This window comes from Hemitrygon akajei, chromosome 14, assembly GCF_048418815.1.
Source record: "Hemitrygon akajei chromosome 14, sHemAka1.3, whole genome shotgun sequence".
NCBI classification, from domain to species: Eukaryota; Metazoa; Chordata; class Chondrichthyes; order Myliobatiformes; family Dasyatidae; genus Hemitrygon; species Hemitrygon akajei.
This window is the reverse complement of record NC_133137.1, coordinates 105099967-105115788: the sequence shown is the minus strand read 5'-3', so window position 1 is coordinate 105115788 and position 15822 is coordinate 105099967. Positions and strand designations below refer to the sequence as shown.

Below are 15822 nucleotides of genomic sequence, written 5' to 3'. Positions count from 1 at the left end.
GAATTTTATCCCGTAACTCAAAATTTTTTGGGTAGTGATTTGAGGATTCTGTAAGGGCAAATTTCAGTCAGCTTAATAAATGTGGGGTTTACTTGTGCTGAATTAAAGACAAATATGCCGGATATATATATTCATTCAGTCAATAACCTGAAGAGAAGTCAGAGTGGAAATGGGGTAAACTTTCCAACATTTTTGTTCTCTTACACTGCTGCTGATTGCCTAGTGTAACCTAGAAATGTTGATGACCTAAGGGCTTAGTATTGAATTTAGCAATTTAGTAACCATTTCTTTTTTTTTGCTCTCTTTCCACAGATGTGGTTGCATCTTTGTGTTTCAAATTGCTTCAGTTTACTCACCAACCTCCAGCTGTTGCTTTTTATAATAATCGCAATCTAAACAAGTTTAGTCTGTACCCTCAATTAGCATTTCTTCTATTCTCTCTACCCTACTCCCTCTGTGCAACTCTACTCTCGATTTTCGGTTCTATTGAAGTCCATGACCAGAAAATGCTCAAGTTGTTTCTCTCGCCCATAGTGATGCCTGACCTGCTGAATGCTTCCAGTATTCTCTGCTTCAGAGTTCCGGCATCTGTAGCTTTTTTTTTTGCTTCATTTAGTATTGAGCTAATGTGTTGGCTAGGTTTATAAGCTCAAATCTTGATGCCAAACACAAAACCACAGTCTAAAGAGGCTTGAGTGGTACTAACTAAACAGCTAAAATCTTGTCAGGTTTCATCTCCAATCTACATGGCATTCTCCACTATGGAGTGACTGTATATTTTGTGAAGAACTCAGTGTCCACGAAGTGAAGGAGCGAAATTTTCCAAGTTTCCCATTCCAATTCCCTTCCCATGAGCAGAATTGAAGTGAAGAGAGCTCAGCAATCAATGCTCAATTATTAAGGTGAAGCTGTAATGAGCAATTCAAAGTGAAATGAACAGGAGGGCTAGTATTCTAACTGAAGAGTATTCTGTTAAGAGTAAGTACCTTCGGGAGAGCACGCTGGCCATGAGATATCAAATATTGAAAGACCTAGATAGAGTGGAAATGGAGAGAATGTTCCCCATATTGGGAGAGAATAGGACAGAGGGCACAGACTCAGAATGCAAGGACGTACCTTTAGAACAGAGGTGAGGAAGAATTTCTTTATCCAGAGGGTGGTGAATCTGTGGAATTTACTGTCTTAGACGCTAGAGAGGCCAAGTCATTAGGTATATTGCCTTTTAACAGGCAATCCAATTATACCAATGGAGCAGTGCTTTTAAGGCAGTCTAAACTAAAAACTCATCACAGGTTCTTTTCTCATATCATTATAGTCTTTTCTGTATAAACATAAATCTCTTTCTCCTTCCCCTTTTCCTGAAGTCTATCATGTCAGTGACTCCAGACTTTAAAACAAGCATGTGTTTGAAGACTGGACAATAATTGTGGCAACTCAACTAAAATGTAACTACATTCTGCTTTCGATATAGTGCTTTGGATTGAAAATCAAGAGTTCAAGCCAAAAGGCAAATCTCAAAAACACCACCCCAATCATTTAAAGTTAGTGACTGAATGTGGAAACTTCAACCTGCTATCATCTGGTGCCAGACTTAACATTTTCTATACAAGCTATTAAGTGAGCCTGATGAGCACATTATTGATATTCCCAATGCTGCAGTTTTCAAATTGAAAAATTACATTTGCCTAAATGACTACCGTCCCGTTGCACTCACATCCATCATCATGAAGTGTTTCGAGAGGCTCGTCATGAGGCATATCAAGACCCTGCTGCCCCCCTCACTGGACCCCCTGCAGTTTGCGTACTGTCCCAACCGCTTAACAGACGACGCCATTGCCATCACCCTCCACCTGGCCCTAACCCACCTGGACAAAAAAGACACATACGTTCGAATGCTGTTCATAGACTTCAGTACAGCATTCAACACAATTATCCCTCAGAAACTGATTGGAAAGCTGAGCCTACTGGGCCTGAACACCTCCCTCTGCAACTGGATCCTAGACTTCCTGACTGGGAGACCTCAGTCAGTCTGGATCGGGAGCAGCATCTCCAAGACCATCATACTGAGCATAGGGGCTCCCCAGGGCTGTGTGCTCAGTCCACTGCTGTTCACTCTGCTGACCCACGACTGTGCTGCAACACACAGCTCGAACCACATCATCAAGTTCGCCGATGACACGACCGTGGTGGGTCTCATCAGCAAAAATGACGAGTCAGCTTACAGAGAGGAGATGCAGCGGCTCAGGGACTGGTGCAGAGCCAACAACCTGTCTCTGAATGTGAACAAAACAAAAGAGATGGTTGTTGACTTCAGGAGGGCACGGAGCGACCACTCCCTGCTGAACATCGATGGCTCCTCGGTAGAGATCGTTAAGGGCACCAAATTTCTTGGTGTTCACCTGACGGGAGAATCTCACCTGGTCCCTCAACACCAGCTCCCGAGCAAAGAAAGCCCAGCAGTGTCTCTACTTTCTGCGAAGGCTGAGGACAGTCTATCTCCCACCCCCCATCCTCATCACATTCTACAGGGGTTGTACTGAGAGCATCCTGAGCAGCTGCATCACTGCCTGGTTCGGAAATTGCACCATCACGGATCACAAGACCCTGCAGCGGATAGTGAGGTCAGCTGAGAAGATCATCGGGGTCTCTCTTCCCGTCATTACGGACATTTACACTACACACTGCATTCGCAAAGCAAACAGCATTATGAAGGCCCCCACGCACCCCTCATACAAACTCTTCTCCCTCCTGCCATCTGGGAAAAGGCTCCAAAGCATTCGGGCTCTCACAACCAGACTATGTAACAGTTTCTTCCCCCAAGCTATCAGACTCCTCAATACCCAGAGCCTGGACTGACACCTTACTGCCCTATTGTCTTGTTTATTATTTATTGTCATGCCTGCACTGTTTTGTGCACTTTATGCAGTCCTGGATAGGTCTGTAGTCTAGTGTAGTTTTTTACGTAGTTCAGTCTAGTTTTTGTACTGTGTCACGTAACACCATGGTCCTGAAAAACGTTGTCTCATTTTTACTATGTACTGTACCAGCAGTTATGGTCGAAATGACAATAAAAAGTGACTTGACTTGATTTGACTTGACATTATGTACAATCTTTCTAAAAACGCAAATATTAAACCGCAGCTGATCATACGAGTTTGTGAAGAGCTGGGATCATTGTAATATAATGTGTTTGTAAGAGTATAAAAACACATTCAATATAAAGGGTATTGCCAGAACAGAGGGGAGTAACACCTTAGGGCTTTTACCCATAATCTCCAGAAAAATACAGATTGGACATGGGTTGGTGTTTTCTTTGGCTACAATGAGAGTGCTGGGAGAAGGACCGATAGTGTGGTTTTGAAATGCCAGTAGACAGCAGAGTAATCAGGAAACTGAGATGTCTGTTAAAATAGACAAAATTTGGCAACACAGCATTGATTACTTGACAGCAAGCGAAATTCCTTTCTGGTATTGCTAAAGTGAAAATGATCCCAATTGTAGAGATTTTGTGTCTTTCTGCTTCCATAAAAATGTGAACCTTGTGTCTCAGTGACATCATGAAATTATAATCACAGATTAGTAGCAGCAATATAAAGACAATCAGCCAAGCCACCTTGAAACGATGGGTCTAAAATAAATTTGGAAGAATCAGGTGGTTTAAAGATTTACCTTTCTCTCTGTAAGGGTTATCCTTACTTTATATCTGGGACTGCTGCAGAGTACACGATAAAGGTGACTTCCACAGATAATTAACAACTGTATTTATGCTGTATTACAGATCTCAGTGTGAGATGAATGGACCATAGCTTTTCCTCAAGTCATAACCATCTTGTTCTCAACATGGTGACAAGGAATGACGAAGAATCCAATAATATACCACTACCTCAATTAAATCTGTACAATAAGGTGCATGCCCTCCACTGAAAAACATTCAGAAAAAGTATTCACTGAGTTTAGTGCTTCAATAAGGTATTTTAAAATGATAAAAGATATCCACATAACCAACTTCTAAAATCTGAACAATCTGAGTAGAGAAGTTAATCCATTTTTTGTCCTTTTGCTCTTAACAGCCATTAGCCTCCTTTCAATGATGTAGCTATCTATGGTTCTAATAATTGTCACTATTTTTTTAACAGTGTGTTTTTTTGGCTTAGCTGCGGTGACTGCATATTCAAAGAGAAACATTCGAAATGTTTGGGAGATGTTTAGTAGATATGATAACATGCTAAACATTTAGTGTGTTCACCTGACATCCATGAAGAAAGATATTATGCACATGCCGATAAGATGTTGCTCTTGAATCAAGCATGATTTGTTTTTGAATATTACAGTCTGTCAGAGTAAACTGGCTAGTTTGATCTTTTTCTACACAGAAGTAACATTAATGCAATTTGCTCTTTACCATTCTCCATCAATAAACTTGGCAATGCAGAAGTCTCCTCGACGGGGTGAATAGGAGCCCTCTACAGGTGGATGAGCTGCTATCTCGGTCCTCATGCTCTCCATTAATTTCTCCAGCTGAGTACCTGCAAAGAAGAACAGAGTAAAGGCTAAGTAAATATAAACATTTACTCTATCTTAATTAACACATTGCCATAAACTTAAGAGCGTTCCACGAAGGGTTATGCAGAGAGAAAGGTTTTGGTGAAGAATACTCAGTGAATAAAACACCATTTGAAAAAAAAACTAAATGGCAACCCTTGTGTCAAGATAAAAAAAATTGGATTTCTGACTAAAACATTTCTCATCAAAAGTTATATTGTAACACATTATTGCAGAAAATCAGTTTTATTGTCCATGTGTGTGTTTTAATTTGAAGTCAAAATCAACAAGGAAGAAAATTATAGATATTCTAAATCATTTTGTAGATTGGATTGCTGATGCTTTAACTTTAAATCCAGCTGATTATGATTTCAAAATAAATGCAAGCAAACCTCAGAGGCTGAAGGCATAATTTGCTGTATATGGCAAGAAGAAAACTAGAATTCCATCTGCTTCCTAGAACTGGGAGCAGTGACTGGCTAATGCAAACAATTCATGTTATCCTGTACAAAACCAGCTTCAGTGTTGTTCAGAAGCTTATCAGGGTCCATTTACAATGTAGTTCAGCTGAGATATTGTGCTAGGGCTTGCAGCCCTTCTGTGAGTTACCATATAGTTCTTGGGGCGAGGGATACCAAATATAATAAACTGTTGACTGGGTAACTGCTTATCCTTATTCATCATTGTGAATAAGCTCTCATCTGGCTCAAGTAAGACTTCTCCATTAACTACACGAATGTGTTTTAGAACTGTTTGGGCATGGTCAAACGTAGATAGTAGGCTGGACTTTCCCTGCTGTTTCTCTTTCTGATTCTGAATTTACAAACTAACTGAATCACATAAAAATGACAGATAGTAAAATAAGTAGCTGAAGTATCCCAAAACTCCTCTTCCTGGAAACTAAAACTGACACAGCCCATGCTGGCCAGATTGAAAAAGGTTGGGTGTTGGGGTCTGAGGTGAGGGTTGTGCTGGTTCAGCTTGCAGCTCTGCTCTGTGCTAAACTAAGGGCCCATGGACGGATTCTCTTTGCGGACCTCAGTTTAGAACACTATTTGCTTGCACAATTTTTTTTTAATTTCTGTGCACTTTGGGTGTTTGTCAGTGTTCTTTTATTTAAAAAATGGGTTCTTTTGGATTTCTTTGTTTTGTGGCTGCCTGTTAGGAGATGAATCTCAAGGTTGTACATATTTTGATAATAAATAAATTTGAACTGTTCAAATTGCCCCCTTTCATTGCCCTTTCCTAACGGCACTTCAATAATTTTCTCTTCGGCATCCTTTTTGGAAAATTAATGTCAAATTTGCTTCCATCATCCTTTCTGATGGCATATTTAAGATCATAACTATACTTTTTCTCTTACATTATCTCGTTTCTTTTGTCCATTATGTTAAAGTTAAGAAGCTTCCATCAATGATTTTTTTAAAATCTTCAGCAACACCTTTCGTGATTTTGACATAATTTTAAACTTCCCCTTGATCTTCCTGTTCTTATGAAAATAAAATCCCTGGTTTCCCTTTTCACACATCTTCATCCCTGCTTTTCTCGAAAAGATTGCTTCTGGATCTTTTCCCGTGGAAAGATTTAGTCCTTCTTAAAGCATTTTTCTGACTATTTAGGAAGTTTATTTTGATCACCATTGTGCCCTCCATCTTGATGGACAAAATAAAGCCAGATTGTGATTTTCTTTTCTCAGTTAGAAGCCTCAAACACCAATTTCATCTTTCGTCATTGAAGGACACAGACCTATCTCTAATACCCCAACCACCAATCTAGATGGGCTCAATTGTTGCTCAAACCAGTAAACAACATATCAATACATTTTGGTAGTCCAGTTTCCTTTTTTAAAAAAATCATCTGCTGGGAGAGCCTCTGTTCTATGAATTACATTTTAAATTCAAAGAACATTTTGTTATCTTCAATTATTATGTTGTGCTCTTTGGAAGTTCAAGTCACAACTGTTTTTTCTTCAAATACAATGAAGATATGCACAAAGCAAAACAAAAATAAGAATAGACACCTGCTTCTACTTCAAGACAAGGGCTTCATTTCCTGTGTATATGGGAGTATAAATTTCAAAATGCAGCTGATCCACAACTCGTTAATGTGCTCCTAAACTCTGCTCTCCACAAATGCAATTAGAACAGCAAAGGATTACAGATGCTTCTCCTACACAACAGATCTAGCTAACCTGTGCAAGGTAGCAGGGCTGGGTCACCGGGCTCACTTGGAATGAAAAATAAATAGATGCGCCACAACTTTCCAAGTGTGAGCCTCTGAGGAAGAAAGTTAATTAAACAATCTATTTCAGAGACCAGAGCATAAAGTCCAGCTGGACAACTGCACTTCAATTCAGAAGGACATAACAGCCATTTTCAGAAGGTACATTAAAGGACAGGTTGACTTCCACTTCCACGTAGATATAAAAGACTCCATGGATACTAGTTTAAGAAGAGCGAGTGACCTAAGCCAATTAAATAACTAAGCCCACAATATGTTTGCTGTTATTCCCAAATTATGATAGTGACCAACATTTTAAAACCATTTAATTGGCTGTAAGGCTATTTGGAACAATCTATTGTTGCAAAAAGCAACGTAAGCACAAATCTTTCTTTGAGATCATGCACACAAAACTGAGAGGTCTTTTGTTCATCCAAGTTCTGGCCCACAAGCTCCTAGTGCTATACGGCATTAGGAGCTTGCAGCAACATAGAATCATTTCTACGTGAGTTACTCTGTACTACAAAATACCCATCTCAATACAGCTGGTTTGATTCAAGGAATGGCAGGTTTGCTTATGGTCTCTTTGCTTATAGCATGATCAGGAACTCTGGAATCATGGCTTTTAGAACCTACCCCTTGCCATGAATCTAATACCAATGTCACTGAATAGTCAGAGAACTTGTAAAACAAATACATTCCTTTCAGCCAGGTCACTGCATGGCCTTCAAAAACAGCAATAGAACAAAGTGGTCCAAAGTCTTGTCCCTAATTAAGAATAACAATCCTTATCTATTGCTAGCTTATGGACAGCTGACTACATCACCACTGGCAATACAAGCAGCTAATGCTTAGTCCCATGTACTAAGTAATGTTTCGGTAATGGGTTATTAATGATGCTCCAGCATATATGCTCACTCATTTCACTTCAGACTACTGGTGCTATTTCCTATCTTGAATGAGCAATCTTCTGGTTTGAACAGTTTTCAATGGGTAACGTGTATTAAAGACATGTTTTGCTGTGACATTCCAAAACAATTTTAGAAATACAGTGGATTCTAGTTAATTGGGACACATCAGGAGCAGTACATTTTGGCCCAATTAAGCAGCTGCCCCAATTAGCTGAAGTTTCGTTGAAATAGTTAAAAAAATTTTAAAAGACAAACTACTGCTCAACTGAGTAACAAATGATGTATTTAAATGAAATACTGAGCAAATTAGAACACTACCAATCTTATTTCAGTACTATAGAACTGTGTAATATTTATTGTCAGAGGAATTCAACCAGTGTGCGCTGCCCAATTCTTTTGATTGACTGTAAATAAACAAATTCAGCGGAGGCACCTAGTGCAAATTATGGATAGCCTTCATATAACGCTTTTCGATGATTGCATCCTCCTAATCTTCATTTTCATTGTAACATTCAAGATGATTGTCAAGACCTTCAAATTCTTCATAGGTTCCAAATTGTTGAAGTAGTGAAATTGTTTCATAGCCTTTGAACTACACTGAGGCCATCTGTTTTCTTTGTGTATTTCACTCAAAGTAGTGAGCCTTTAATCTCTAGAATTTGGTACCTTCTTTATGCTATGGCTGGTTAGTAATAAAATTAGGAATAAAAACAGAAGGGCTTGAAAGTGCTACCCAGGTCTACAGGGTGGTTAGGAGGGCTTATGGAATGCTTGTTTTATTAGTTGAGCCATCGAGTTCAAAAGTCAAGAGGTTATGTTGCAACTTTCTAAAACTCTGGGTAAGCCGCATCTGGAGTATTTCATACAGTTCTGGTTACCCCTCTATAGGAAGAATGTTGAGGCTTTGGAGAGGGTACAGAAGAGATTTACCAGGACGCTGCCTGGTTTAGAAGGCATGTGCTATCATGAGAGGCTGAATAAAGTTGGATTGTTTTCTACAAAGTGGCGGAGGTTGAGGTGATAGCAGTTTATAAGGTCATGAGAGGCATAAAGTAGACAAGGAGTATCTGTTTCCCAGGGATGAAATATCTAATACCAGAGGGCTGCATTGAAGCTGAGAGGGGGTAGGTTCAAAGGGGATGCGACAGACAAGTGTCTTACTCAGACTGGTGGATGCCTGGATTTCGCTGCCTGGTATAGTGGTAGAGACAAGTATATTAAATACTTTTAAGAGACATTTAGATAGGCACATGGACGTAAGGAAGATGAAGGGATATGGACATTGTGTAAGCAGATCGGATTAGTGCTTGGGTGTTTTTGATTTGCTTTTTAGCTGCTTTGGCACAACATTGTTGGCTGAATGGTCTATTCCTGTGCTGTACTGGTCTATGTCTATTTTTTAAAAGAAGGACTGTTCTGACTATCACTCACACATTTTAAACTATTATCTGCAGAGCAATGACTCACTCTTATTCAGTTTTAAACCCATATTTACCGTTTAGCACTTTGAATATTGTGGCCTTGGATTGCTGTTAAGAGCTGTTTTGATACTTGCCTCAAGATAAATCTTAAATTAGATCAACAAAATCTGTTAACTTCAGCAATTGCAGTACATAGGAAATAGAGGAATAGGAATTTATATTTTTATAAGGCCCCTGAGGAACCCATGGAACACAAAGTACTCATACATTTCTGTTACACAGCTATAACACGGGTGCGCTTTTCAGAACTGACAATTTTTGTTGAATACAGGTGCTGCAGGGAAGAAATTCAGCTACTGATCCGGCAGAGAAAAAGACTTAACATATGTAGGCTGAAAAAAATATTTTGAAGTTGTTTTGATGTTTCTTTCTAACTGTTTTGAAAAATCTACCATGCAGCTTGACAAATGCAGTTAGGTCCAGCTGTGTATTCAGCATCTGAAAGGGCTTCCTTTTGTTTCATCCTTTGTCAGAAAGTTATCTTGAACACTGAAAGTTTTAAGTTTTTAAAGTGATTACAAGAAACGAGAAAAGTCTTACAGATCAACCCTGTTGACTTCTTTTTCCAGAGTAGTTCCGTTTGAAAGATAATTGACAGGACACATCTTATGGATGCTATTACTATAGAATTCCAGAAAAATATTTATATAGTGCCACAAAAGAGAATGGAAGCTTTACTTAAAACAAAACAATGCTAGGTGCATTAAAAACATGGTGGCACGATAGCATAACCGTTAGCTCAATGCTATTAGAGTACCAGTGACCTGGTAAATTCTCACAATGTCTGTAGGGAGTTTGCATGTTCTCGCCGGACTGTGTGGGTTTCCTACGGGCACTCTGGTCTCCTCCCACACTCCAAAGACGTACGTGGCAATAGGTTAATTAGTCACATGGGTGCAATTGAGCGGCACAAACTCATGGGCCGAAAGGATCTGTTACTGTGCCGTATCTCTAAATAAAATAAAAAAATTATAAAGAGGATTCACCTCTATTTCACATCTTGAAGCAACATCCATGGGATCTTAAATGAACATACAAAACCTGATATATACTGCATCCCTTTGAGGTGACGTAATGAGCCAACAACTGCCAATTCACAAGGGCTGCTGTTCATACCAAGAAGAAAGTAACAATCTTTGCCACCAGTGCTTGTTTTTGAGGGACACTATCAATAATAATAGGGAGCACAGTACAGGAAGGACAGATGGCATTCAGAAGTTCCCTGGTTATTTTCTAACACTGGGATTCGGCTCATAGAAACATAGAAAACATACAGCACAAAACAGGCCCTTCAGCCCACAAAGCTGTGCCAAACATGCCCCTACCTTAGAACTACCTAGGCTGGAGATCACTTGGGGCACTAGATGGAGTAGGTCGTATTTTGGCTTTGCTTCATTCATCTTTCAATTTTTTTACCACCCTTTCACTATTTATACTAAAGCATTTATAACACTTTTATATGCCTGAACTTTGATTTTTAATCGCTGAAAATGAATACCAGAGGGCAAAAGGCATCAGCCGAAGGCAAGGAAGCCGGTAATGGAAGTGGAAGGAGAGAAGGAGATCCTAAACTACTTAAACAATCTCCACTTAAAGAAACAGTCAGACAGGTAGATCTTTCAGAAGAGAAAAATTTAGGCTACAGTGACTTCAGAAGCTTCTAAAGTTCTATGATAACAATTTCTATTAATTGAAGGCAAATGGCTGACCTGCTAAGGACATCAATTGAGGAGAGAGGGTGAAGGTAATAGACAGGTACTCTAACTGCAACGATGGTGAGTGGTGTCCCAAAGGGATCTCTGCGAAATTTCAAGATTCATCATATTTATGCACAGTATGAATGATGGGATAAAGAAACACATACACAAGTTCACCAACAGCATCACGATAGATGGTACAGCAAACAAGGGAACAATGTGGATGAAAGTACAAAATTCCAAATAGATATTAATTGGTTAAGTGAATCTGCAAGACTAGGGAAAATGGTGTAATCTCTGAAATTTATAATGCTTATATTTTCAAGACACTGAGGGAATTCATAGGGTAGCAAGAATCTCTGCTGGCTGGGGAATCTAGGATGTATTCTGATAAAAAGTTAAAATAATTAGAAGCAAAGTGTGATGGGTGTTTCTAACATTTTTTCCCCCAAAAATAAAGTTAGTAATGCAAGCCTATAAATTTTCTAATTAGAAGTCAAATGGTTTTGAGGCAAAGACAGGCTTATGAAAAAGATCACAAAATCAGTTGTATTGTCATTGAATGGCAGAAAATGCTGCAAGGTTAAATAGTCTTCTCTTTTACCTCTGTGCTTGAAATGAGTGAAGTGGTAAATATCACCAACATTTGATTCTATAGTTGATGGGTTTCTGCCCCTCAGGTTAAATAAATCAGTGTGCATCCTCTCTCAACAAAATGTACAGTACTAGAGAAACAAATTTCATTTAGAGAGGCTGTTGTTTGTACAGGATTTAAATAAACTCCCAATCCACGAGCATTTACATTTGACACAGCTGATCCAATAAGGCAAGAAAAGTTAAAATATTTGTTCTTGTCTAACTTTATGAAAAAAAGAACTCAAAATATACCAAAATCTGGCGGATTAAAATAAACAGAAGCCATTAGTGAAAATGAACTGAATTGTTACAGAATCGACCATTAAGAGTTATTTTCATTTGTGGAACTATAAGACAATAATAATATTAGATCATGCTCCTTCTACACTGCTCCATCAAATACACTCAGGAGGGATACAGTATGGGAGAGTGCAAATTGAAAATGTCTCCTGTTTATGAATGAACCTTTCTCAGATATCCATTCTTTCTACAGCATGACCCCCACCGAGATAGCCTTAGAGCCTCTCACTTCTATTGTCACTACCAACGTCCTCAAAGAAATGTAACCTCATGTTTAATCAGACATTTCAAAGCCTTAGACTTAACAATAACTATATTCATTGGCAGGTAGGAGAATAACAAATGATCTTATGGAGAAACTGTGTGAGATCCTGAAGTACTCAGACTAAGTGAATATGCACAGTCTTTCTTTCCTCAAGTTGGTGACGCAGGTTGGAGATAGAAAGGGGAAGATTTAATTAAGAGCCCAAGAGACAGCTTTTCCATCCAGAGGGTGGTCAGCATATGGAAAGAGTTGCCAGAGGAAGAACAACATTTAAAAGGAACTGCATGGATGGGCAAGGTTTAGAGGGATATGAGCCAAATGCAGGCAAAGAGAAGTAGCTCAGAAGGCATCTTGGTTGGCATGGACCAGAGGGCCTGTTTCTGTGCTGTAAGATCCACTTAAGTTTTCAATAATTTCAGATGAAAACCACTGATACAACTTTCTGGCATTGTAGCTGAAGGTAAGATTCTGCTTCAACTACAACTCTTCGGGGGCAATAATTTTTTTGTCCTTTCACTAACCTACTGTCTTTTAATCCTTCCCACTTCTCATACTTGTCCAACCTCTCCATTTTGTTGTTTCCTCTGATCACTACTTTCCTCAACTTCCTAACCTGAAGACTATAGTCTGTGCGGATTGGTGATAACATATCCTCCTCGCTAATGATCAACACTGGCACACCTCAGGGGTGTGTGCTTAGCCCACTGCTCTACTCTATATACACATGACTGTGTGGCTAGGTGTGGTAAACTATGTATACCTAACTGGACATGCCCCTCTGCTGACTGCTCCTGTGGCTCCTCCCACAGACCCCTGTATAAAGGCGATTGGAGGCACTGCTCCCCACCTCAGTCTCCGAGATGCTGTGCTCCATTTTGCTGCTAATAAAAGCCTATCGTTCGCCTCCCGTCTCCGAGAGTTATTGATGGTGCATCAATTTATTAGCAGCAATTTTAAAACATGGTGACCATTTTACGACTCGACAGATTGGATATTGACCCTCAATCTCCGGAAGCCGGCATCGCTTTTGAACTCTGGCTTGCATGCTTCGAATCGTACCTGGAGGAGATTCAAATGACCGAGCCTGCCTCGATGCACAAAATTCTCCTCTCCAGGGTCAGTCCGCGGGTCTACTCCCTGATCAGGGACTGCCGACCTACTAAGGGGCACTGGATGCCCTCAAAAGACAATACCTGTGGCTGGCGAACACCGTCTACGCAAACTTCGCCAAGGCCTGTGAGTCCAAACCACGAGCGGGGTCGAGCAGTGCTGCGTGCGAGGCATGGGGGCGGCCATCTTGGTCGCCGCCATCTTGCCTGCCCGCTGCGTGCGAGGCATGGGGGCAGCCATCTTTGTTGGCGCCACCTCGCCCCGCCTCCGACCCACGGGTGCTGACCGGGCACCAAGACGGCAATGCAACTCTGGCCTCTGTGACCCTCAACCAAAGCACTCCACACCAGCTCGCAAGGTCAATGATAGACATCCTGGTGCAGGGGCACAGGGCTAGCTGCCTGTTTGACACGGGCAGCACTGAGAGTTTTATTCACCCGGACACAGTGCAACCCTGCGGACTCGTGACACAGCTGGTAAGCCAGAAGGTCACTATGGCTTCTGGATCGCATTCCACAGACATCCGGGGGGGTTGTGTAGCAACATTGGTGGTGCAGGGCACAGAATATCGGGACTTTGCATTACTGGTCATGCCTCAACTGTGTGCCCTGGTGCTATTGGGGCTCGACTTCCAGAGCCACCTGAAAAGTGTGACAATGGAGCATGATGGGCCCCACCCACCAATCACTGTCAGAAATCCTCAGTTTTGTGGAACTTTGTCATATACCCCGCTACTGACCACACACACACACACACCAACCCGCACATCCCACACAACACCATGCCAACGGCCGCGCTACTGACACCACTTGCAGCCTCTCCACCCTCAAGATCCCTCCCCCACCGTTATTCGCCAACCTGACCCCGACTGTAAACCTGTGGCAACTAAAAGCAGGAGGTACAGCACGGGGGACAGGGCCTTCATTCAGTCGGAGGTGCAGCGGCTGCTCAGGGAGGGGATCATTGAGCCAAGCACAAGTCCTTGGAGGGCCCAGGTGGTTGTTGTTCGGACCGGGCAGAAAAATAGGATGGTCGTGGACTATAGCCAGACCATCAATAGGTTCACGCAGCTTGACGTGTACCCCCTACCCCGCATCGCGGATATGGTCAATCAGATAGCTCAGTACAAGGTGTACTCGACCATAGACCTGAAATCCGCTTACCATCAGCTCCCCATCCGCCTGGAGGACCGCCCCTACACCGTCTTCGAGGCGGGCAGCAGGCTCTATCACTTCCTGCGCGTCCCCTTCGGTGTCACAAATGGTGTCTCTGTCTTCCAGAGGGAAATGGACCAGATGGTGGACCAGTGCCAACTGAAGGCCACGTTCCCATATCTGGATAACATCACCATCTGCGGTCACGACTGGCAGGATCACGACACCAACCTCCAACGATTTTTCCAAGCGGCCAAAGCTCTCAACCTCACCTATAACAGGGACAAGTGTGTATTCGGAACCACCCGACTTGCTATCCTTGGGTATGTTGTGGAGAACGGAGTCATTGGCCCTGACCCCGACCGTATGCGCCCCCTGTTGGAACTCCCTCTTCCCACCACCCTCAGAGTCCTCAAACGGTGCCTGGGCTTCTTTTCCTATTACGCCCAATGGGTCCCTCACTTCGCAGACAAGGCCCACCCCCTGGTCAAGTCTACCACATTTCCCCTCTCAGCCGAGGCCCATGCGGCCTTCAGCCGCATTAAAGGGGACATTGCCAAAGCAACGATGCATGCGGTGGACGAGACCATTCCCTTCCAAGTAGAGAGTGACGCCTCCGACTTCGCGCTGGCTGCTACCTTCAATCAGGCAGGAATGCCGGTAGCATTCTTCTCTCGTACCCTTCAGGGCCCTGAAATTCGGCACTCCGCGGTGGAGAAAGAAGCCCAGGCCATAGTGGAAGCTATTAGGCACTGGAGGCACTATCTCGCCGGCAAAAGGTTCACCTTGTGACTGACCAGTGCTCAGTTGCGTTCATGTTCAGCAACCAACAGCAGGGCAAAATCAAAAATGATAAAATTTTGAGGCAGAGAATAGAACTCTCCACCTACAACTATGACATCCTGTACTGGCCTGGAAGGCTCAATGAGCCCCTTGATGCCCTATCACGGGGAGCGTGTGCCAGCGCGCAGCTCGACCAGCTATACGCCCTCCATTCAGATCTTTGCCACCTGGGGGTCACTCGACTTTACCATTTCTTGAAAGCCCGGAACCTGCCTTACTCCCTTGAGGAAATCAGGACGATGACCAGGGACTGTCAAGTCTGCGCTGAGTGCAAACCACACTTCTACCGTCCTGAAAAGGCACAACTTATCAAGGCCACCCGCCCCTTTGAGCGACTGAGTGTCGACTTTAAGGGCCCCCTTCCCTCCACCGACTGCAATGTCTACTTTCTCAACATAATCGACGAGTACTCGCGGTTCCCCTTTGCCATCCCCTGCCCCGATACCACTGCCACGTCCGTCATAAAAGCCCTGTGCCAGCTCTTCACTCTGTTCGGATATCCCTGCTATATCCACAGCGATAGAGGGTCCTCGTTTATGAGTGACGAGCTGCGCCAGTATCTGCTGGCTAGGGGTATTGCTACTAGTAGGACCACGAGCTATAATCTCCGGGGGAATGGACAAGTGGAGAGGGAGGATGCCACTGTGTGGAAGGCCACACTCT

The 15822-nt window shown here is 42.3% G+C and overlaps 1 protein-coding gene across 1 annotated transcript in view; it reads right to left on the bottom strand.

Moving 5' to 3' along the window:
- Positions 1 to 15822, bottom strand: part of snd1 (staphylococcal nuclease and tudor domain containing 1) — a 1008210-nt gene that overhangs the window by 111884 nt on the left and 880504 nt on the right. Inside the window, exon 19 of the mRNA XM_073066877.1 lies at positions 4403 to 4526. Coding sequence (XP_072922978.1) covers positions 4403 to 4526 — 124 coding nt within the window. The remainder of the gene's footprint in view (positions 1 to 4402; positions 4527 to 15822) is intronic.